The following is a 23,655-nucleotide window of genomic DNA, read 5'->3' on the forward strand; positions in this document are numbered from 1 at the left end:
TTGAGCCTTGATAAACATTCCTTTCAAATTTAATAGTGCATATAAAGTTCTTGCTTTGGGGAGAGATGGTTATAAAATTCCTCATTTAAATGTCTTTGAATGATTATGATAATATGATACTGGTTTATCTTTTACACTCTGCCCCATAGTGTTTCCCAGAGGTTCTGGCTGTTTCTGTCAACTATTTTTACCTAGTAAAGTTTCCCTTACATTGTCTAGTGTGGCTTGTATTTTTCTTTGTATATTAGCTCCAGTTATTGGAGTTAGACAGTTAACTCCAGTTGTCTGGTTTTGAAGCTGTGAAATGATTCTGCAGCTCTGTGGGAACTGCTGAGGTAGAACCTAACGTAAAATTGGAAATGGCTCTGACATCATTAAAATGATTGAACAACTTTTCATCAGTGTTCTAAGGAGTTTTTCATGATTCCACATTTTCCATATTTCTCTAGTAGTTCAGAGTTTTGTATATTCTGTGAAATGAAAAGAAGAAACTGTATTAATCAAATTAAGTAGGGAGTGGACTGCTTTTCCTAAAATCATCAGTCACCATCTTAATGATGGACAGTCCACTCCCTTCTGTCGAATGAAGTTTTAACATTCAAATTTGTCTGCATTCGATGTCTTGAAGCACGTGACCACTGAGTTGCTGCTACTCACCAGAACTAGCCCGCTACTGCAGTAGAACCTTCTGTCTGCAGCCTTTTTCTCCACGAGTCACAGGATTTGTGTTCCTAGTTTTGCTCATGGCCTTTGCCAAGCCTGGAAGTCTCTTCTCTCCTCCTTCTAAAGACCAGCTTCAGTTTTATTCTTCCCAGAAGCCTCTGATTGAACGTCTCCTTCAGGCTTATCATTGTGAAATTTTGACAGTTAATTATATTCACTATCCCATTATTCTTTTTCTTGTCTCCAAGTCTTATTTTTGCAACAGATTAAAACTTCTTGAAAATGCATCCTTTTTAATATTTTTTTTTGTATTGCATCGGACTCATCCCATGGTTTCAAAAATGTTAATTAAACTGAAGAAATTCAATATTCCAAATAAGTCCAGCAAAACCCCTTGCTTTGATCTTCCAAATGAGTTCTTAGGTTCTAGTTGTTTGAGTCTATCCTGATAGTATTCCAAGGTAATTTAAAAAAATAGCAAGAAGATGAAATGACTTCATTTGTGAAAGAAAAGGCACCCACTAAGATTTTGGGCTTTTTTTCCCAAGATGAGCTAATCAGTTTATGACTTTAGTGAACCAACTTAAAAAGTAAATGCTTTAGATGAAAATTGGTAGTAAGAAATATAAACATGAAGCAAATCTCAGCATTAGGGCAATTTTCAAAACTCACATTTTAAAGAACAACTAAATTGCAGTTGCTCAGTGCATATAAATACGAGTGTTTCCATAGAGTCAATTTGAGCAGCTTTAGTAATTGGAGTTATTTTTCATTTGGCCACCCATCTAATTGAACATTAAAATTTAAAAATTAAATCAAACACATAGGTAAAACTAATGGTATAAATTCTGATCCTCTTTTTCAAAAATGGGAAAACATTCACATTTCACTAATAAGTCATTAGCATTCTTCTCTTCAAAGTCCTCAAGATGGAAGAAATTCCAAGAACTAAAACGGTTAGCTGTATGAATTTTCATGTTAATATCCCATAACCCTCTCCACCCACCCTTGCTCCTGGGATAATCTGGAAGAGGCTCACCTCAATGTTTCTGAGGTCCACTTCAGAAATTCCAAACACTGGGTGAGCCTCAGCACTGACCTCTTACAGAGAAAGAGTTCCTTTTGCCCTGGTAATAATCGACCAGTGTTTATTAGGCAACCGTGATTCTTTCCCCCAAGGTGCAAAAGGGGAGACAAAAATAGAAGACGTGTTTTTCACTGTCAAGACACAAAATCTGGTTACAGGACCACATATATCAATATGAAACATCTTAAAAAACCCACAAAACAAAAACCAAGGCAACGTGAATGCTGGGACTAGGAAGCAGGAAGCTGTCAAGAGAAGCAATGTTAGGGACCAAGGCTCCCACCCTTGCACCTAGGACCACACAGTCTCTCCTCCCTTCCAGGCTGTGACCTCTGCTCCTCCTCACCTCTTCTAAGTACAGGGTGGAAGATGGTTCTTCACAGCTCCTGAGCTTACAAGTTTTCCTAGTCTAAGCCCCAGATAACAATTACAAACCCTAAGTCCAAATTCCTGGGAGAAGGGGTCTGGTCAGTTATTTTTGGGTTGGCTGTCTACCTTGGATCAAATTAGCTAAGGGATAGGTGTGGGTGTCACATAGCACAAATCTCTAATGCCTGACAACCTTAACTAAAGAAGTTTAGGTCTAGAGGTAACAGTAGTACTTTACGTTTTTAAGAGCTACTCCTATTATTATTATTATTATTATTATTGTTGTTGTTGCTCTTAGTCTGATCTCCCAGGGTCAGAACATCTAGACCCAAATTAATCTTAATGGTTTACTAAATACTTTAAAAGCATACCCTGAAACTCAGTAATTCAAACCTTTGAATTTTCTGAATTCCTTCTCTGACTTGTTCATGAACTTGTCCAAACAAAAATTTATTTAGATTTTTTTTTAAATGGTGGAATTATTCAGGATCGGAATCATGGAACAGCTGCAGCAAGAAGGATTGGAATGGCTTGTGAAAACGGCAGTGTGTGTGTGTGTGTGTGTGTGTGTGTGTGTGTGTGTGTGTGTTGAGTTGGGGAAGGCAGAAAAGAAAAAGAAAAGTTAGTATATACTTAGAGGTAAAAGAGTAGAATTAAACATTCCCATAGATGTATAGGGATTCTACTCTCCACATGGGTCCTCACCTTAGGCACTAGAATTAGGGTCTAGGAACTAATCTAATAAATCCCTGGCCCTTCCTTAGAGACTGATTATGTGTTGGGATAGGAAAAGCTGATACCATAGAAACATCTGGACTCATCTATGTGGGTTGTTGGATCATCAGTTCTTGGAGCTATCAGGTCTAATACTTGCCATACCTTTAAAATGCTCTCCGGAATATCAAAACAATTGAATTATTTGCTCTGAGTCCAGTTTGATTATTTATTGGTGATTTGACAATTGTAAACAGTTTGCCACTATTGCACAGGAGTCTCTTAGGCCCTCTTTGATTAAGTAGAGGGAAACAAATGAGGGTCATGTGAAAGTTTCAAGACAGACATGTCATGTATACAACAGAAATTTTTAGTTTTCAAAATCTGAAATGGTAAGATTGCAAAGTGAAGCCATCACAGAATCTAAGTGCTCTTGAGAGAGGTTTAGATAATCCAACTGAAAAAATTCAAACCCTTGCATTTGACATTTCAAACTTTCAAGAGTCCATTGTAGAATAACAGTTCATTCAACAGATATTTGTTGAGCATCTACTACATTTTTTGAGTTGTCAGTGGAGACCTAGACTTTTTTTAAAACCCAAAAACTCCAACTTGGCAAATCTTTGGAGATTTGTTTATATAAACCCCTTAGCTATAGAGCCATGAAGTAATATTTCTAATATGGCTATATGCCACATAACGTTTCAGTCAACATGGATTGCATATACGGTGGTGGTCCCGTAAGAGTATAATGTATTTTTACTGTACCTTTTCTGTGTTTAGATGTGTCTAGATACACAAATACCTACCATTGTGTTACAGTTGCCTGCAGTATTCAGTCCCGTAACATGCTGCACAGGTTTGTAGCCTGGGAGCAATAGACTACATCATGTAGCCTAGGTGCATATAGGCTGTACCATCTAGGTTTGTGTAAGTGCCCTCTAAGATGTTCGCGTGAGGAAATTGCTTAATGATGCATTTCTCAGAAGGTAACCCCATCATTAAGCGACATGAATGTATATCCAAAATTGTATATACTATTCTTTTAAACTAATGTCAATTTATTTTGATAATATAGCCTTAATTTTACTGTATTTTGATAGCAATAAAAATGGAATCAGGTACATGCAATACTTACTTTTCTTTGGTGTTTTTAAGGAGCGACGAAAATTTGGCCCCTTAGGATGGAATATTCCCTACGAATTCAATTCCGCTGACTTTTCAGCCAGTGTTCAGTTTATTCAGAATCACCTTGATGAATGCGATATTAAAAAAGTGAGTGAAATTATGCCTTTTTTCCTGTTTTTATTACTCTTGTTAAATCAGGGTTCTACAGTCATTTGAAGTCTATGATAAGGTGTGAATTTGCTGAGCCCCATGGAGCCCCCTTTGAAGGGACTTGTTGCTGTAATCAGGCACTTGCTGGGGCAGCCTGTCCCTGCCCCCAACACTCACATACCTCTGAAGCTGACTAACTCAGTGTGTTGCAAAATACCGCAGCCTTCCTCATGTTACACTCAGGGACCACAGTGCACTTCAAGAGAAGGTGTGCTTTAGGTCAAGCTTCTCCTCACTGGTCCTACTCCTGCCTCCTCAGAAGTGAAGATGGTATCTGCCTGCCCATGCGAAAGTTCTTTCTCACCTTAAGTCACTTCTTAACTGCTCAGCTTATGCATATGAATAACAATACTTTCTAGTAATGGTCATTCATCATCATATGACACTTTGCAGTTTTCAAAGTTCTCATGTGTGCAGGATCTCATTTTTATCTTCACAACCCTGTGAGATCAATAAAAAAGGCATTATTGTTTATTTATTTATTACCCATTTTACTGATGAGGTAACAGACAAGAGAGACTAAGAGACTTCCTCAAGGTCACAGAGCTGAGAACGTAAAATCTGTTGTCCTTTCACACATATAAAGGGTTGGAAATTTGTTTTTTCTATAATCTTTGGCAAGTTAATGAGCCTTAAAGCCTGTTTCCTCATCTATAAAATGAACATTGTTTCTGTGAGGAACGAATGAGTTAGTATTTGTGAAAGCACAGTACACAGTACCTAATAAGAGCTCATTCAATATGACTCTCTACAGTCTGGCCCCCTCTTCTTCCCCAGAGTAGGGCTTCAAGGTAATTAGAGATTCTGCAGCTTCCATATTGGGGTGGTAAGCCATGATGAGTGTTTACTCTAGTACCAAACCGTCATTTTTCCTTGAAATGACAAAGGGATATGAAATTAAAAGTATGGCAGTCTGATGAAAAGTTATATTCTATGTGTTCATATTCTGTGGTCATTTGTCATTTTGGTACATACAAATAATAGTTACCTTAAAATAGTTGCTTTGAAAGGCAACCAAGCTGAAAAATAAAATTTTAACCAAGAAAAAGTAAACAAAAAGCAAATATCCTTATTTCTCCTAACTCAAATGTATCAAGGGTTTAAAGAACTGCTAAACTGCAATATATTGCTAGTATAAAATTGCTATAGAAATTAATAAATATTTTGATGTAGTTTTAGCACATAGAATGAGATGCAGAGGATGGCAGAGGATTGCATTGAGGAAAAATCTTGTGGATAAATAATTTTCTTGTTGTTCTCGTAATGATTCCAGAAAATACATTACTAAGAAAGCGTATTAAAGCAATGATTACTTGATTTTTCTCCTTTTTTCACTAAACACCACTTTTCTCCTCTGTAACACCTTGGCATTACTACAATGAGTATTATAGGTAATTATATCCCCAGAGTGAAAATTAGTCTTTTTCCCTATTTTAAATAATATACTTGCAATATACTTACCAGTGTTTAGTATTGTAGATTTTTTCTTGGTGAACAAACTGTAGTAGTTCCAGCCATGTAATAGTGAAAGAGTTATTAATATAAGACGATGAATAATTTTAAATATGAGTCTAGTGAGTGCTTCCTTTTCCAGACCTTTCCTCTAGGGAAAGACCCGAAATGTTTATAATGATGTGTTTGGGTTGACAATTAATAATCCTTTTTTACTTTTAATAAAGGGTGTATCATGGAATACGGTTCGGTACATGATTGGAGAAGTACAATATGGAGGCAGAGTGACAGATGACTTTGACAAACGTCTACTTAATTGCTTTGCCAGAGTAAGTCAGTTTAGAAAAATAAAGTTTGGAGACACATTTCACTGTATTTTCCAATTTTTTTGTTTGTAATAGGTCTGCCAAACTCAAGCATACAGCAGAGCTGCTGCAAAGAATTAGCCAAGAAACAAATGCATGTGTGCGCTTACACGCACACACATGCACACACACACACACACACAAAACAACCAGCAATTGGGCCAGGCACGGTGGCTCACGCCTGTAATCCCAGCACTTTGGGAGACTGAGGCGGGCGGATCACGAGGTCAGGAGTTCTAGACCAGCCTGGCCAATATGGTGAAACCCCGTATCTACTAAAAATACAAAAAGTAGCCGGACGTGGTGGTGAGTTCCTGTAGTCCCAGCTACTTGGGAGGCTGAGGCAGAAGAATCACTTGAACCTGGGAGGCAGAGGTTGCAGTGAACCGGGATCGCACCACTGCACTCCAGCCTGGTGACAGAGTGAGACTCTGTCTCAAAAAAACAAAAACAAAAACAAAAACCAACCAACAATCTACTTGTGGTGCAGAGCAGAGCAGTGGTCAGTTCTCATTGGTCTGTAACTCCTTTCCCATGTAGATGAAACTGCTTGTGCCCAGGGCCTCTCCCCCACTGCCCCTCCTCCATCTTCCCCATTCCTGTGCACCTCACTTGTGAGGAAAACACCGGCCATCATTTCTCTGCCTCTTTCTCTGAGTGAAAGTCTCATGGTGATTTCAAGCCCCAAAATAAGTGATTGGGGGATTAATCATAATTTGAGTTTTCTCATCTCTTCTATTAGGATAGACAATTGGAAATTGAGGAAGTGTTCACTTTTTCTCTGTGCCAAATAAAATCCACATATAACATGCTGATAAATATTTTCTAGAGAAAATTGTTTATTAGCAATTGTGGCTTTCACATCAAGGATGAATGTAATAAATAACACCTACCAGACTCAAACTCTTCTTAAAATGTTTTACATTTTAGGGAAGTAATATACAACACCTAAGTGAGAAAAAACCAGATGTCTTTTATGGTTATTAAATTCTTTATATTGGAACCTATACCGGTAATTCTCTACTTAAATGATTCTTTTTTCTTGACAAAATTAAAGCCTCAACAACAAAGCACAAGCTTTGAGAGTATTTTGATAAGCTGGGGGTTGGCTAGAAAACGGATTTTTAACCTTTACTTGTTTTAGCAAGTTTTTCTTGAAGCTACATATGGAGAACTGTGAAAAATAATAAGTGTTGGTGAGGATGTGCGGAGGGAGGAGCCCTGCTGCTGGGAGGTCAAATGGACACAGACCTCCTGGAAAGCAGTCCAGTAATACTTACTGAAATTAGGTATCTCAGGTAGACATATCTCAGAACATTTCTAGAAAGAGTCCACAAATGGACATGTACAAAAATATTCATGGCAACATTGTGTGTGGAGCTGAAGGCAAGCATCATAGATGGTTTTCCTGGAAGCAGAGGTGGAGATTTGCATTCAAGTGCCTCCTCCCCAGCCTTCCTGCAAGACATGACCTTGGCTGAAGCAGCTGCCTCCTGCTAGGGCAGTTCCTGGGGAGGGACAATGCTGTGAGTCCACAGTAGCCAACACTCCAGACAGCGGTGGGGAGTGAGTACCTGCTCCTGAAAGAGGATCGAGTGGCACATCATAGCATCCACTACAAAAACCTAAGACTCCTAAGAGAATAGATAAGATGTGGTGGGTGAGCACCATGGCATACTATTGCTCACCCTTGTGGGGTGCAACCTGTTAGTCATAGTCATATCAAGTGTGTGATACGACTACCTTCTGAACCAGAATCCTCCTCCTGAGTATATGTCCCAGAGAAATTCTCAGAATGTACCAAAGAGATTATTCATAGCATTGTTGGTGGTAGTGGGAAGTTGAAGGCAACTTAGGAATCCATCATGGGGAAATAGTTAAGTTACCTGTTGTAGAGGCCTATGGTGGCATATAATGCAGCACTTAGAAGCAATGATCTATATGACATCAGGCATAGGTCTTACAAACAGTGTTGAGTGCAGAGCTTTAAAAAAAAGTAAAGTGAGATCTATAAAGGAATATATGCATAGTTCACAAGGATAAATACATGTTCTAGGACATATATCAAGTACACTTAAATAGATGCCCTCAGAGGGAAAAGGAGACAGTGAATGGATATCAGGGCAGAATGGGGAAAAATTAAAATAAAAGGGGCCTAGATTCATAAAAATAATAAACTCGGGAGTTTGAGAAACTGACCTCTGTATTTGAGATTCAAAGGAGAAAAAAAAAGATGTCTTAATAAGTATACTTTGTTAGAATAATTGTAAAAGTACCTAAAATTGGAATTTTAGCAGTGGAGACTAAGATGTGGTTAGCTTCAGAATATAATTCACCAAGAGTACCAGCAGAATGCTGATGGGATCAAGTGCGTGGGTGAAAGAAGAGGGGAGTCAAGGTCATCCCTAGTTTTGACTTAAGCCACTGGACACAGAATGGGGCTATTTACAGACAAGAGGAAGGGCTGCAGCAGGAAAGAGTTTTATTGGCTGGGGCTGGAAATTAAGAGTTTGGTTTTGATCATATAACATTTGAGATGTCTATTAGACATCCAAATCAAGTTGTCTCAGACTGTAACTGCCATGAGGGCAGGGACTTTGTCTTATTACATCAGTGCCAAACTCTGAGCACCAGAAACAGAGCCCAACACATGTAAGTGCTCAGTAAATATTTGTTGAATAGAAGAACGAATGCATGAATGCAGGTGAACAAGGCACCTGGATGTACAGATCCGGAGGTCATGGTGGAGCTCAGGCATGGAGATAAGGATCTGGAATTCTTCAGCATGTAGACAGTGGCAACGGAAAGCTGCTGTGTTGGTCCAGAGCCTCCAGGGAGATGTCTGAGCCAGGAGCACACGGAGGGGGAGGAAGAAGTGTCGCTGTCTCAGCCTGCTCCACCTTCAAGATCTCAAGCAGGGGGATTCCCCTCTCTGACCCCTCTCCTGCCTTTCTTCCTCTTCTACTTCTTCCCTGTACCCTGACATTTGACATTTTGGGCCACAGAGGACTAGTCAGCTGACTTCAACCCTCTCCTAGAAACCCAAGATTCTCTGTCCTCTGGGCCTGGGATGTGCAGACTTCCTGATCTAAAAGCACAGGGTTCCATATCCAGGCCCCAGTTCATTGGCTGTTCCCAAGTAACAGCAGCTCCGTCCTCACCTGAGTTATTTTACTCCCTTCTATCATCTGATTCTGGTTTCTCTGGACTCCATTCTCAGCAATTAGTGCCTTAAGTCAAAAGTTCATCTCACTATTTTCCCATTCATTTGCCCCTGAGTGGCTTCTGTGGGCTCATTCCCTCCCCCTCTCTCAGGACTTCCCTAAGAGTGGCACAGCCTTCAGTGGCTTCAATTCTCTGACTGTTGGCCACCCCACTTCCTTATCCTACTGAATCTTCTCTTTGCCCTACATCCTCTCCAACCTCCTGTCTTGTTGCTTTCCCTCATTCATTTCTTTGTCTAGCTTGGACCTGTTTCAGATGGTCATCAATAACCAGAGGTGAGTTTGGGTCTCTGGCCCTAAGGGCATGAGCTTACCACATGAACCTGGCAGCAGCAACCTTCTTGAGAAAGGCTGCACAAAAGCCCCACAGCCCCCACACCCTGCCTTCACCTGTTTGATCTCATCCTCAGCCCCAGGCTTGCCTTCTGACCAGCCACCTGCCTGCACTACCTCCACTTTACCCTAACCATGTCATCCAGAGTTGCCCATGGGAGAAGCAGCTCCACTGTAAACTCACGCCTGCACATGGCATCCTCTGTCCCTCTGACTTTCAATCTCGGGCTTGTCTTTGAACCTTGTTTTCTCTGTTCTCAGCATCTTACAGAGTCTCTCTGCTAAAAGCGATTGCAGAACTGTATTGGATGTTCATGGGGTATGACCGCTCACAAAGTAGCTCCATGTAGATTTCATATTTCATGTTTTGACTTTGCCCCCAAATAGCCTCCAAATTTGGTGAAACTCAGCTATTTGTGTGTGTATAAAGTGCTGGGAAAATAGTAAGAAACTTCATTTTAGTCTTATACATACATGTCATCTGACAACACAGAATTCAGTGTGGTTATTTGTTATCTGTGTGCTGAGGACCCAGGGCCTTTGCCGCCTTAGGGTGTCTTCCTGCAATTTAAGTCATCCACGTCGTGAAAAATCTAATATTTCTAAGTAATGACCATGCTCATAACACTATTCTCTTTAATAACTTTCAACTACTCTCCATTTCTTGAATTAATCACCAGTCCTCACCCTGACATCAATAGTCATCCATGATATGACCTCACCTCACTTTTCCTGTCCTATCTCTTATGACTACATTGTGTCCACCCTATATTCCATTATTCCGTTAACCTGCTTCTTATTTTTGCATCAGTTCTATAACTTTGCTTATGTGGCCTCCCCATTCCAAGTTCTCCGGTCAAACTCCTCTCCTTCAAGGCTTAGCTCCAAAAATCACCTCCTTGAGAAGACCTCAGCTGACATCCACCTGGATGTTTTTTGTTCCTGCTTTAAACCTCTTTAGTACTTTGCTTATTTTTATTTCCTTCTGACTCTTGCCTTAGTGCACTTTGTATTGTGGTTATTAAGTAATTGGCTCATCCCTCCGCTGGGTCACAAGCTCCTTGAAAGAAAGGACTGTGTGTCTCTTATCTTTGCATTCTGTTCTGGTTCTAAACTCAGCCTGCTCATGCATAGGAGTTGAATAGGATAAAACAGAGAGAATCAGTACACAGGGTATTTCAGAGCAATCACTGGATCTAAAAAGAGCTGGAGGAAGGAGATGGAGGGAAGGTACTAGAGAACGTGTGACCAACCAGAGGAAGGCACTGTCCCTCTTTCCCGTCAAGTGCTCCGAGTAATTCAGACGTCGTGCCTGATTTCCACTCTTCCTGTCTTCCCATTATTTCCTTCCCCACTGGGAAAATTGCTGTGAGACGTAAGTCATTGCCTCAAATCTGGCTCATAGGCATTTAGCATCATTTTTTTTTTCCTTTCTGAGAATAAGTCTATTCACACCAACCATATATTTGTTCTCTCACTGTTTTGTTAAAGATAATTCATATGGAATAAGAAAGGGATGTCTTAAGGCAAACAGCAAGGCAGCTGAATACATTTACTTCATGTGGACAGGGACATAATTAGCAAAGGAAGCTCTTCAACTCAAGGTGGGAGGGGAGAGTTTGCATGGAGCTCTCCTGGCCGTGTGCTGGGGCTCATTGCTGTGTGAGTGAAACTGCGCACAAGCACATCCTTCTGGTATGAGCCCCACGTCGGGGGGAAGTGGGGTGATGAAAATGCCCAGATATTCTCTTGTGTGTGGGAGTATGGCCTCACAGACTTTGCAGTATGTTCCTACTCCTAAAATGGAATTGAGGGTTGTCAAATGACTCAATCAGAGAATGGGCGTGTAGAGTTGCTCTCTTCCTTACTCTTGGTGAATATCTTCTTTGGTGTTAAACGGAGGCCAGGTCAAATTGTGTTCTGGACTCTCTCTTTTCTCCATATATGTGGTAATTATTCTATCAGTAGTATTGTTAAAGCACTCTCAAAATCAATATTAAAAACTCTATTAAAATGGAAATAAGGTGGCCCCTCTCCTTTCTTGTAGCAGTTTTCATTTAGATGCTCATCAATTTTATTTCTTTTGTTTTCTCTCACATACAGGTCTGGTTCAGTGAGAAGATGTTTGAACCGTCATTCTGCTTTTATACTGGATATAAAATCCCCTTGTGCAAAACCTTAGACCAGTATTTTGAATACATCCAGTCACTGCCATCCCTAGATAACCCTGAAGTCTTTGGGCTTCACCCTAATGCTGATATCACGTAAGTCCCTGGCATTTTTTAATTTGAAGGGGTCATTTGTAACTCAGTCTGGCAAAGATGGTGCATTTCGTTTTCTCTCCTACTCTCTCTCCTTTCCCCCTTTTTTTATTTTACTGTGAAAAATAGTGTCGCTTCCTGTCTCCCAATTACAACTTTGTCATATCTTGGCCTGCTCTCCTCTCACTAAATCCTGATGCTCCAGTGTTTATGACAACGTTAAGCTCTAATTTATGCATTGATTATTTCTCCTCTGTCATGTCATAAAACGAGTTGGTGTTAGTGGTAGCAGTGCTCTCCACCGGCAGAAGAGTGGTCTACCAGCTCCTCATCTCTTTCTTCAAAAATTCATTAAGAATATAATGCTCATAAATAGAATCTAAAAAGCCAGGCGAGAACAGATGGGAGGGTGAAGAATCATATTTCTGCCTGGTCCTCTCTCTCATGGCCCCTCTCCCTCACTTGCTCATCTGCATCCTTTTGTCATGCACTGCCTGTGGTAGGTGCAGTGCAGTAAGCACTTGAGCACCCGACACAGATGCACGGCCCTGGGAGGAAAGAGTGGAGGGGCTCAGCTTTGCATGAGGTCCCTGCTCCACTCATCACCTAGAGAAGAAATGCTCCCCAGTTCCAAGCCCCTTGGCATGAGGTGTCACCCCTTCTGTCTTTAGAGATCCCTACCAAACCCAAGCACCTGAACCGGAATCCTTTGGAATGGACCGCATGTCCTCTGCGGACCCCTGATGAAAAGTCACAAGGTTTACATTCAGGAAAATGGTTTCAGGAAATGGAAGAAACCAAGACTCCTCTGGCAGATTCTAAGTTGAGAATGCCCTAAGAGTGGGGCATTCCTCTCTCCTAGTCCCTGGCCTACTGTTGTAATTTTAATAATTCTCTGGGTTTGGACATGGACATTTCCCTGGCCTTGCCAGATGTCCCAGGAGTCCCAGTTTGCTGCCAATTTCCTTGTCTTCCTGCCTCTGACCACCCTCCTAGCTCCCTGCATGAGGATGCACTTTTGGCCTCTTTACACCCACCTTGATTCCACCTTCTTCATATCCTCTCATCTCGCCCAGGCTGCTTTTCATCTTCAAAGATGCGGACATGATTGAAAATACCTACAAATGCCAATGCTTCGTTCCACCCCCATGATGGAACCACGAAGGCTCGTTAGTGGCAGCTCTTGCTGTTATTTAAGGAGGCTTTCATAAGTTACCTGGGGACGGGAAAGAAGTGAAGAAATAAAAAGGATTCCTCAGGGATTGGATTAACAATCAACTCTTACAATTTATGAAAGAGGGAGCATAGGAAAGTAGTTTTGCTTTAGCTGAGACTTTAAAAATGTGAGTCAGACCACATCAACCCTCTGCTCAGAATCCTCCCAAGGTTCCCGTGACACTCTGGGTCAAGGTCAAAGACCGACAGTGACCTACATACAGATGACCTACAAAGTCAAATAGTGCCACTGCCCTCTACCTCCCCACCCTGGCTGTTTCAGTCCTCTCCCACCTTCATGCCCACTCAGCTCCTGTTACTCAGGCCAGACAGCTTCCTGTTACTCAGACAGGCCAGACAGCACCTGCCACAGGATACTTGCACTCCCTGGAACCTCCCTCCTCCTAGATATCACAGTGGCTCACTTTTTACCTCTTCTAGTCTTTGCTTAGGTGTAGCCTTTTCAATGATGCCTTCCCTGGCTGTGCTATTTAGAGATTACAACCCACTCCCCAAACCCTGTCCAAGACCTTGTCCTCCTGACCTGCTCTTCTCTATAGTTTGTATCACCCACTGACATACTCTATACTTTTTTTTTTTTTTGCCACGGAGTTTCGCTCTTGTTGCCCAGGCTGGAGTGCAATGGCATGATCTTGGCTCACCACAACCTCCGCCTCCCAGGTTCAAGCGATTCTCCTGCCTCAGCCTCCCGAGTAGCTGAGATTACAGGCATGCACCAGCACGCCTGGCTAATTTTTGTATTTTTTAGTAGAGACAGGGTTTCTCCATATTGGTCAGGCTGGTCTCGAACTCCCTAGCCTCAGGTGATCCGCCCACCCCGGCCTCCCAAAGTGTTGGGATTACAGGTGTGAGCCACCGCACCCAGCCTCATACTTTACACTTTAATTACTGATTTGTTATTGTCCAACAACCACCACTAAACCATAAGTTCCACTACACCTGAAACTTTTGTGTGTGTTTTCACTGCTGCATCCCTTGTGCTATAGCAGTGCCTGGGGCTCAGGAAGTATTTGTTGACTGATCAGTGCTGCTAAATTCTTCTAGAGTGTGAAGGATGTGATCAATGAGGAGATTCCATAGAAAGATCCCACAAGTTCATGTGAGTGGACAGAGAAACAACTGATAAGTCTTAATGCACTTGCAAATTTGTGACTGAAGATGTTCTCATATGAGGGCTCTGAACTTTAATTCCATCCTTGACAAGAGACTGGGGAGTCACGAGAGCTGGTTCCTGGGTAATCCACAGGATCCCAACAAGATGAAACCATTTCACCTTCACCCAGGGTGATGGTGCACCTAGGCCTTGTTCACCGCAGGCTGTTTCACTCACCAGCTCTCAAGAAAGATGAAACAGGGCTAGAAAAGGTCCAGAGAAGTACAACGCAAATGTAAAAGCAATTGGAGACAAAGACAAAGACAAACCATTTTTTCCTTGACTTTTTATTTGGAATGATTACAAACTCTCAGAAAAGTTGCACATACAGTAAACATTCATACGCTCCATCGAGATCCCACAATTGTTCATGTTTTGATCCATTTGCTTTTTCTCCTTCTATATTTATATCTCTGTATGTTTATGTATCTACAGCTATATCTATGTATAATCACATATATTTCTCTGTGTGTGTGTTTGTATGCCCTCTCAGTGGATAGAGCTAGGAAGCATGTACTTTTAAAAACATCATGAGTTAATACAAATAACTCCAATTCCAATTGTATACCTCAGGGTTGTTCTTTGTCTTCCCCCATTCCATATTGATATCTCCTTTCTTCCACTGTAAAAACTCTGGTTCCCGGCAACTTCAATATGTGTATTCATTTACTTGCAATTACTATGCCAATACCACTACCAGCAACAAACCTATTAAGTAGAGGTCAAGATTTCTTTGCAGTTCTTTTTGTCCTTAGGATATATTCCACTAGGTATAAAGAGTACTGTGTTCAAAGGTCACTTGGATTAATGATTTCTTTTTCTGTGTGGTTATGCTATCAACTGATATATAGTTATGTTTATTTGTTTCTGTTCGTATTACATTTAAGGGTTTTTTCCCCCACTTATGCTATTGTTTTGAATATGTAAAATATGAACATGGTTCAAAAGTTACAACTTGATAGTAAGTTGTTCTTAGAGAAGTCTCAGACCCTTTCAACCCATTTCCCTCTTCTTTTATGGGTAAACAAACACAGTTTCTGGTTTATCTTCCCTGTGCTTCTTTTTGCATGTACATACATATATACATATTGTTATTACCCTTTCTTTCTTATACAAAGTTGCCAAACTATATCTATTGTGTTGTGTCTTGCTTTTTTCTCTTAACAATGTATCCTGTAAATCACTTCATATCAGGTCATTATTATCTTCCTCATTTTTTTTTACAGCTGCACGCTGCTCCATTGTTTATATGGATCATAGTTGTTCAACCATTTGCCTATGGATGGGCATTTAGGTTGCTTCCAATATTTTGCTATCTCAAATAATTCTTCCATTAATAACTTTATGCTTGTGGACTCTCATATTATTGGAGATGTATTTTCAGGGTAAATTGTTATGGGTGGGATTGCTAGATCAAGATTTAGTGAATATTGTCAAATTCCCTTACATAGGGTTATACTGTTTTGTACTTTTACTTGCAGTCTGTGAGTGCCCATTTTTTCAGAATCTCATCAACAGAGCACTGGTGAGGCATTTGAACCTTCACCAGTATGACAGTGAGAAATGTTATCTCAGCATAGTTTTAGTTCACTTCTCTTATTTTGAGTGAAATTGAGAAAATTTTCATATACTTAAGGGCTATTTATATATAGTCTGTCCATTCCTTTCCAATGGAGTTTTTATTCTTTTTATTTAATTTTAGGACTTATTTATATGTTAGGGATAACAACCCTTTGTTTGTGATGTGGATTGCAAATATTTTTCTCAGTTTATTTAGCGTTGCTTGTGATTTTCCCCCATTGATCAGGTAGAAGTGTTATTGTCGTTTCGTTTTATTTTTATGCAGTCAAATTTATGACTACATAAATTCTGTTCTTGCTGTTGTTACATCTGGATTTTTAGTAACAGTAAGAAAGCTTCTTCCCTCATCAGGGTATAAAGGAATCATCTACATTTTTTTTTTTTTTTTTTTAGTGCTTGTATGGTTTCACTTTTTTACATTTAGTTCTTTTACCCATTAGGAATTTACCTATTAGGTATAAGTATGGATGAAATTCTTTTTCAGAATAGCAATCCAGTTATCCTATCACCAGTGATTTTTTTTTCTTTTTTTTTTTTTTTGAGACGGAGTCATGCTCTGTTTCCCAGGCTGGAGTGCTATGGCATGATCTCGGCTCACTGCAACCACCTCCTGGTTTCAAGTGATTCTCCTGCCTCAGCCTCCTGAGTAGATGGGATTACAGGTACATGCCACCATGCCTGGCAAATTTTTGTATATTAGTAGAGAAGGGGTTTCACCATGTTGACCAGGCTGGTCTTGAGCTCTTGACCACAGGTGATCCGCCAGCCTTGGCCTCCTGCTTCCTTTAACATAAAATTTCCTTCCATAGGTACTCGGGTCCATTTCTGGGCTTTCTATTCTGTTTTCCTTTCTATTTTGTAGCAGTCTGTTTTAAGTTTAGCTAGTCTCCAGTATGTTTTATTATCTGGTAGTTATAGTCTCCCCTCATTGCTCTTTTTTTTTTCTGAGCTTGTCCTAGCTATTGTTGCATGCGTGTTTTTCTATTGTTGTCAGAAGTTGGTGTTGAATTTTGTTGAATACCTTTCGACATTTATGGAAAGAATCACATGATTTTCCCCTAAACACCTAAAAAGTTAGTGAATTATATTAATGGATTTCCTAACTCAAATTTTCTACAGATAATCTGAAATTAATACCACTGGGTTCTGAGGTATTATTCTCCTAAGGTAGTGATATACTCTATTAATGGTTCATTGGGGAATTTTGCATTGATATTCATAAATAAGAATGGCCTAGAGTTTTTTGTGGCATCTTTATCAGGTTTAATTACTAATCAATGTTATATTTGCTTTGTAAAAATGTGGAAGTTTTTCTAAGCTCTGGAACAATTTATGTAGTATTGGATGCTTTAAAGTTTGGTAGAATTCTCCTGTGAAACCATCTGGGCTCAGTGCTAGTTCTTTGATATCTTTCGTATTTCTCTGTTACCACTGCAGTCAATATTTTGTCAGTTGTGTTCTCCTAGGAAATTACTTGTTTCATCTAGGTTTTCGTATTTATTTTCACAAAGACATGCAAACTAGTCTTTAATCTGGTATAATAAGCTGGACTCAGTACAATGTGGTAAAGAATGAAATCACTTCTTCCTTACCCTATACTGAGTCCAACCCATTCAATAAAATTGTTACAGAAGTGTGGACATAACACTAGCTCTGTAGACCTTGGTCTGAAATCTGATGACAGCTTGAAGCCACTCTCGTGCCTCTCCTAAAGGAATGTACTAGCCTTCTTAATATAATCTATCGAGGCAGCTCTGTTCAACCACTTCACTATGGTGTTGCCAACACATCCCAGAGAAACCACTGAGAAACAGTGGTTATACTGTTATATGGTGGTTATACTTACTTAATACTAAGAAGGAACTTAGTATTGACACAGATGAACACCTCACCAGAGCCAGAGGCTCCTCTTCACAGGGTTCTCCTGCTGTCCGGCTCAGCAGGTTCTCAGTCCTCAGTGGCAAAATCACACTGTGACAGAGTAACAAAATTTGTTGCAAAATGCAAAAGGCTGCAAAGCATGACTTTAATAGCATCACCCTTCAGTGTATGGTCCAGGTAGCAGTGTGATCTAGTATCTCTCATGCTTTAAAGAGCCTTCCCTTCCCTTCACATGCCTATAAATCTATGGCCTATGTTCTACTCACATTTTAACCTCTTTTATAGTCATGTCCACCTTCCCTCCTGAGTAGAGCTCATCTATGCCAATGGCCTTTAAAACATCAACATGCCACATATATGTTGTCTAGACCTTTCCTCTGTGCTCCACAGTCATTTATACAATTTCTATGTGACATCCACTGGCATGTCTTTCAGACAGCTTGACCTTTAAAAGCCCCAAACTAAATCTCCTCCATCTACTTCTCCTCCATCTAAATGGCTTCCTACAGCAGTTAGAATAAAAGACAAGCTCTCTGCCATGTGACAAGGCTCATCTAGAGCACCCATGATGACTAATCGTCACCTCGGGTACCCTGTGGGTAAGTCCAGGGTGTGAGGATGCAGGCCTAGAATAGGGATGATCATGGGGTGGAGTGAAGCTGCAGGACAGGTCTCAAGGGGGGACTGATAGGACTTAGCGAATGCAGAGCAATGGCTGAGAACCTTCTTCTGTAGCTGTTAATCTGTTTCTTGCTGCAAACTGGTGTGTTAGAGAGGACACGGTGAGCCTTCTGTGTTTCGTCAAGTCTCTCTTCACAGCTTTGTCCAGAAGCCCACATGGTGTTGCTGGCATGCATGCTGTAGGATGCCGTAAGCGAGCTTCTCCCAAAATAGTGTCAGGATCTTGCAACCTTTCACCACACTAGTGAGGTCAGGTAGAAGGCCCTGGACCCCTGCCTAAAATGGGGGATTATATCCACTAGAGCAACTGGCAGGCCTGTAAGACCTTGGTCCTCCTCTGATCTCTCTTCATCCTTAACTTCCCATATGGTCTGCCTTGGGGTCTCTCTCACCCACTCCTGATCCCCTTTCCCCAGCATGTCTTAGCCCATTTCTGGTTCCTGCTCAGATGGTTGGCTCTGTTCTGCAGCTCTGTGTTTGGTAATTTTTTTGGTCTCTGAGTAAGCCTTGTCCTAGGTTTGATTCTTCTTTCCTTTGGCTCTGAAATATCTGGTGGATGGAATCCTGGCAAGTGAGCTTGCCTTCTTCAAGGACTTCTCTACGCCCCTTGCTGTTCCCCCACCGGCCACCAGGAAGCAGTAACAGATGAAGCATCCCAGCTGAAACCCACCTCTGGTCCTCACCCAGCTCCAGCAAGATGTAACTCTCCAAGTTCTGAGTGAAATGAAAGAAGGGGTCAAAGATGCCCCGACATTGCTTGTCTGGGAGCTGGGGTAGTGGAGGAGTTGGGAACAGGAGTATGTTGGAGGAGAAGTTACAGAGTTCTGTTGGGGGCATGTTGAGCTGGGAAAGAACATGGGATATAACTGAATGGGGTGAGAAATATGGACTGGAGCCCAGGTGAAAGATTTGAATGCATATGTGCAGAGATAACAGCTTCAGCCATGAGAGAAGACTCTCTAAGATATGCTGGCTAAGTCTGTGTGAATGTCCCCAGCCAGAGGAATCATTAATTTATCTGACCATCCATGGTGTTCAACAGCATTCTTGCTTCTTTTTGTTTGTTTGTTTTTGTTTTTTGTTTTGTTTTGAGACAGTCTCACCCTGTTGCCCAAGCTGGAGTGCAGTGGTGCGATCTCAGCTCACTGCAACCTCCGCCTCCCAGGCTCAAGCGGTTCTCATGTCTCAGCCTCCCGAATAGCTGGAACTACAGGCATGTGCCACCAGGCCCGGCTAATATTTGTATTTTTAGTAGAGACAGGGTTTCACCATGTTGGCCAGGCTGGTCTCGAACTCCTGACCTCAAGTGATCCACCCACCTTGGCTTTCCAAAATGCTGGGATTATAGGCATGAGCCACGGTGCCCAGCCATCACTTGATGATAGGCTATAATTGGGCCATGATGGAGAACTCGATGCCCCCTGTTTATTGGAATCTTCACTCTGAAGTTAGCATCCATAAATTTGAGAGAAGAGGGAGATTTGGGCAGGGCGAATCACAAGTCTCTCTCCTCAGTCCTTGCATAAGAATGCAGAATCTCTGAAGTGGAGGGGGAAATCAAGGTGAATAAACGCTTTAAAATAAGTAAAATCTCTCTCAAGAGTTTAGATAGCATAGTGATAGGAACCATGAAAATACACAGTTTATTCACATTTTATTATGTAGATTTATAAGGTACCAAAGACTCTGCAAATTCAACTCTTTCAATGTCAAAAATGGTTGCTTATTTTCACTCTTTTTCTCATCAGTGGTTATGCATGCTTCTTTACTTTCTGAAATTTATCAAATGCCTTATTACAACCTTTATATTCATTTCATTGCAATACAAATTGAAATGTATTCCTTTGAGTATTCGAGGACACTTTTGAGATTTAGATTTTTTGAAAAATTTATGCTCATTGATATTTCATGTGCAAAGACGTATGTAAATCTAGACTGATTTGGATATTACAGTGCACTAATATCTCATTAGGTAGTTGTTTATTTTATAGACAGCTCTGTTTTTCAGTTGTTTTGCATTTCTATTATCCATGACCCTGACTTCCCAGAACCACCAAGCTACAAGGGCAATCTGAGCTTCTTCCCATATTTACTCTAAAGAACCAACCCTCAAGGAATATTATAGCTCTTGTTCTTCATCTCAGAGCATTTATGAGGACTGTTCTCCTGAAAGCCCTTGGGCTTTTGTGGCATATAGAGAGATTTGCAATTCTCTGTTATAGCTAGCTAACTAGGCTTCTGCCTTTCGTATCTTTGCAAACATAAAATCACATTGTGGAAAAAGAAATGTGAGTTGTTCAGCCCTGGAATACCAGGGAATGACATTCTGTGCATAGTAAAATGTGTGTTGGGGAGAGCTTGGCTAGCTCTTATTCACAGTGGATCAGCTTTTCAAGGCTTCTTCCCAACATCTATGTTTTGAGGCCTGTGTTCAGATCATCTCATAAAAAATTAAATCACTCACCATGAAAGTGATTTATTAGGTGGGATCTAGCAGCAGCAGCATCTCCATCAGCCTCTCCTTGGAGCACCAGTGAACTTGGCCAGAGTCAGCAGAGAGCAAAATGGTCATCTCTGCAATGGTGTGCACTGTTGGGACCTAGCCCCTGGTGCTGAGCACACTTCCACGGAGGGCTCAAGCTGAAGGTGACTGAGAGAGCACCTGAGAATTTGGATATGGGGGCTTTCTGTTTTTTTTTTTTTTCTGTAGCTAGAACAGGTAGGAATCATGAACTCTGCTTTTCTTAGCATGAATGGAAATTTACTGTGGTTTTCTTGTCTTTAATCATTAAAGATCTGCATTGATAAAATAATAAGAAGAATAGTTTTACTTCACTCTCAAATTATATCTTTCTGATTCTCCTGTGTTTTGAGGACTATTTATATATGGCACAAAAGGCATTTGCAACCCATTCCTGAATTTTGAAGTAGGGCACGATCACAGTTTTTAAAAGTCATATAAAGTATAAGAAAAATACAAGTAACTCTGAGAAGGGGAATCCTGTGAAAATATCCTATGAAAACAAATGAACTTATCAATTGTCAAAGACTCAAGAAGAGATAGATAGATAGATAGATATTTCTAATATCTATAGATGTATTTATTATTATATTGTATTGTCATATTATACAATAGATATATAATAATTAGAAATGAGTGTTCCTAATTCATTATTAGAAATGAATACAAAAGTTGCAATAGGGCATTTATACACACACACACACACACACACACACACACACACACACACATTCATTGAAAGGTGCCAGGAAATCAAAAAACAATAATAACAATATACTATGTTTTTACCATAAGAAGGAATAAGTAAATTTTCATGTCCTTTAAATATTGAAGAATTGCTGTCCTTTGTATTTGAGGTTTAATAAAATGCAAGCCAATTGGCCTCAATTCAACAAACAAACATTTGTTGAGAACTTACTGTCTGGCTAACCTGGGGATACAAAGATGAGTAAGATGCAGTCCGTGCTCTTGGAGCGCATCATCTGTTGGGGAAGATGATGAATGGCAAATGCTGATGAGGTACAATATGGTAAACTCTAAAATCAGGGTATGTGTACATTGCTATGATAACACAGGTGGAGGGGCAATCAATTCCAATTTAGGGATCAAAGAAAGCTAGTGAGAGGGGCTCCATTTAAGTTGTGCCTTAAAGCAGGGGTCCACTACCCTGGGCCACAAGCCAATACCAGTCCGTGACCTGTTAAAACTGGGCCACACAGCAGGAGGTGAGCAGCAGGTGAGTGAGCACTACCGCCTGAGCTCTGCTTCCTGTCAGATCAGTGGCGGCATTAGATTCTTATAGGAGCGAGAACCCTACTGTGAACTGCGCATGCCAGGGACCTAGGTTACACACTCCTTATGAGAATTTAATGCCTGATGATCTGTCACTGTCTTCCATCACCCCCAGATGGGACCGTCTAGTTGCAGGAAAACAAGCTCAGGGCTCCCACAGATTTTACATGATGGTGAGTTGTATAATTACTTCATTATATATTACAATGTAATAATAGTGGAAATAAAGTGCCCAATAAAAGTAATGTGTTTGAATCATCCCGAAACCTTTCCGCCCCCTCCCCTCCAGTCTATGGAAAAATGTCTTCCACAAAACCAGTCCCTGGTGCCAAAAAGGTTGGGAACCGCTGTCTTAAAGGATGTGCAGGAGTTTCTCAGATTGGAGATGAGGTGGGAAGGAAGTGACTGCAGGACTGGGGTCAAGGACAGAGTACAAAGAAGAGGAACATAATGAGCAGTTAGGACCAAGAACTTAGACTGGGATGCACACACCAAGGAACAATCCAAGGAAGGGAATGCAAACATGAATGTGTGTGGGGTGTTCTGGGAACCAGGTCCAGTATGCCTAAAGCATGAGGGAGGGGGGTGCTTAAAGAGCGGAGTGGCCGATGCAGAGTGTGGCTTTTGAAGGTTTTGCCAAAAGAGTTTGGGGCAATATTTTAAATTGGAATATGGTTATTTAATCATTTATCTAAATCTACTTAACCTACTCTACCTTCTACATGGCCATTTCTGCTTGCATGAGTTGGTGGGAATTAGCATTTTGCATACAGAGATTTAAGCCTTTTCCTGCCATCACATAATTCAGGCTGAAGTTGGAATGAAGATAAACAAGCATGTCATCATGTACAGAATGACAAGTACAACAATAAAAGCAAACACTGAGAGCTATGCGCACACATAGGGAGAAAGTCTAGGGAAGGCTGTCTAGAGGTGAAAACATCTAAGCTGAGCTTAATATTAATAGCTAGTTAGGAATGAGCTATAATCGATGAAAAAATGAGGGCAGAGCATTCCAGGCTGTGGAGGTAACTTGGGAACAGTCAAAGAAATATGAGGGGAGTCATGGAATGCTTGATGAGCTTCAGGTAACTCACAGCACAGGGTAGAGTGTGAGAAGAAGAAAGAAGGAAGCAAGAGCAGAAGCTGGAGATAGAAAAAGGCTTAGTGATGAAAAAGGTTTGTATGCTATGCGAAGGACTTCAGATTTTATCCTGAAGGTTATGGGGAGTCTTTGAATACATTTAATAATCACTTTTCAAATGTCAAAACTTACCTTGGAACAGTGGTTGGAGGCAGGAGGATGTGTTAGGAGGTGATGGCAGTGCCGCACACAGAGGAAGATCAGGAAGTTAGGGGGCAGAACTGAAGGCAGTGGGGATGACGGTGGGTCACGGGGAGGGGATGCTGGAAATGATTTGGAACTAGGGCTTGGAAACTAAGAAGGTCTGGGGAGCCACAGCAAGGAGGAAGCCATCTCTGAGGGTTCTCAGTTGGGCAACT

General features: G+C 40.9%; 1 protein-coding gene across 1 annotated transcript in view; it reads left to right on the forward strand.

Annotated features, from left to right (window-relative positions):
• Positions 1-23,655, forward strand: part of DNAH8 (dynein axonemal heavy chain 8) — a 332,740-nt gene that overhangs the window by 272,448 nt on the left and 36,637 nt on the right. The window contains exons 86-88 of the mRNA XM_055113566.2: positions 3,992-4,108; positions 5,851-5,952; positions 11,649-11,809. Coding sequence (XP_054969541.2) covers positions 3,992-4,108; positions 5,851-5,952; positions 11,649-11,809 — 380 coding nt within the window. The remainder of the gene's footprint in view (positions 1-3,991; positions 4,109-5,850; positions 5,953-11,648; positions 11,810-23,655) is intronic.

Source organism: Pan paniscus, chromosome 5 (assembly GCF_029289425.2).
Source record: "Pan paniscus chromosome 5, NHGRI_mPanPan1-v2.0_pri, whole genome shotgun sequence".
NCBI classification, from domain to species: Eukaryota; Metazoa; Chordata; class Mammalia; order Primates; family Hominidae; genus Pan; species Pan paniscus.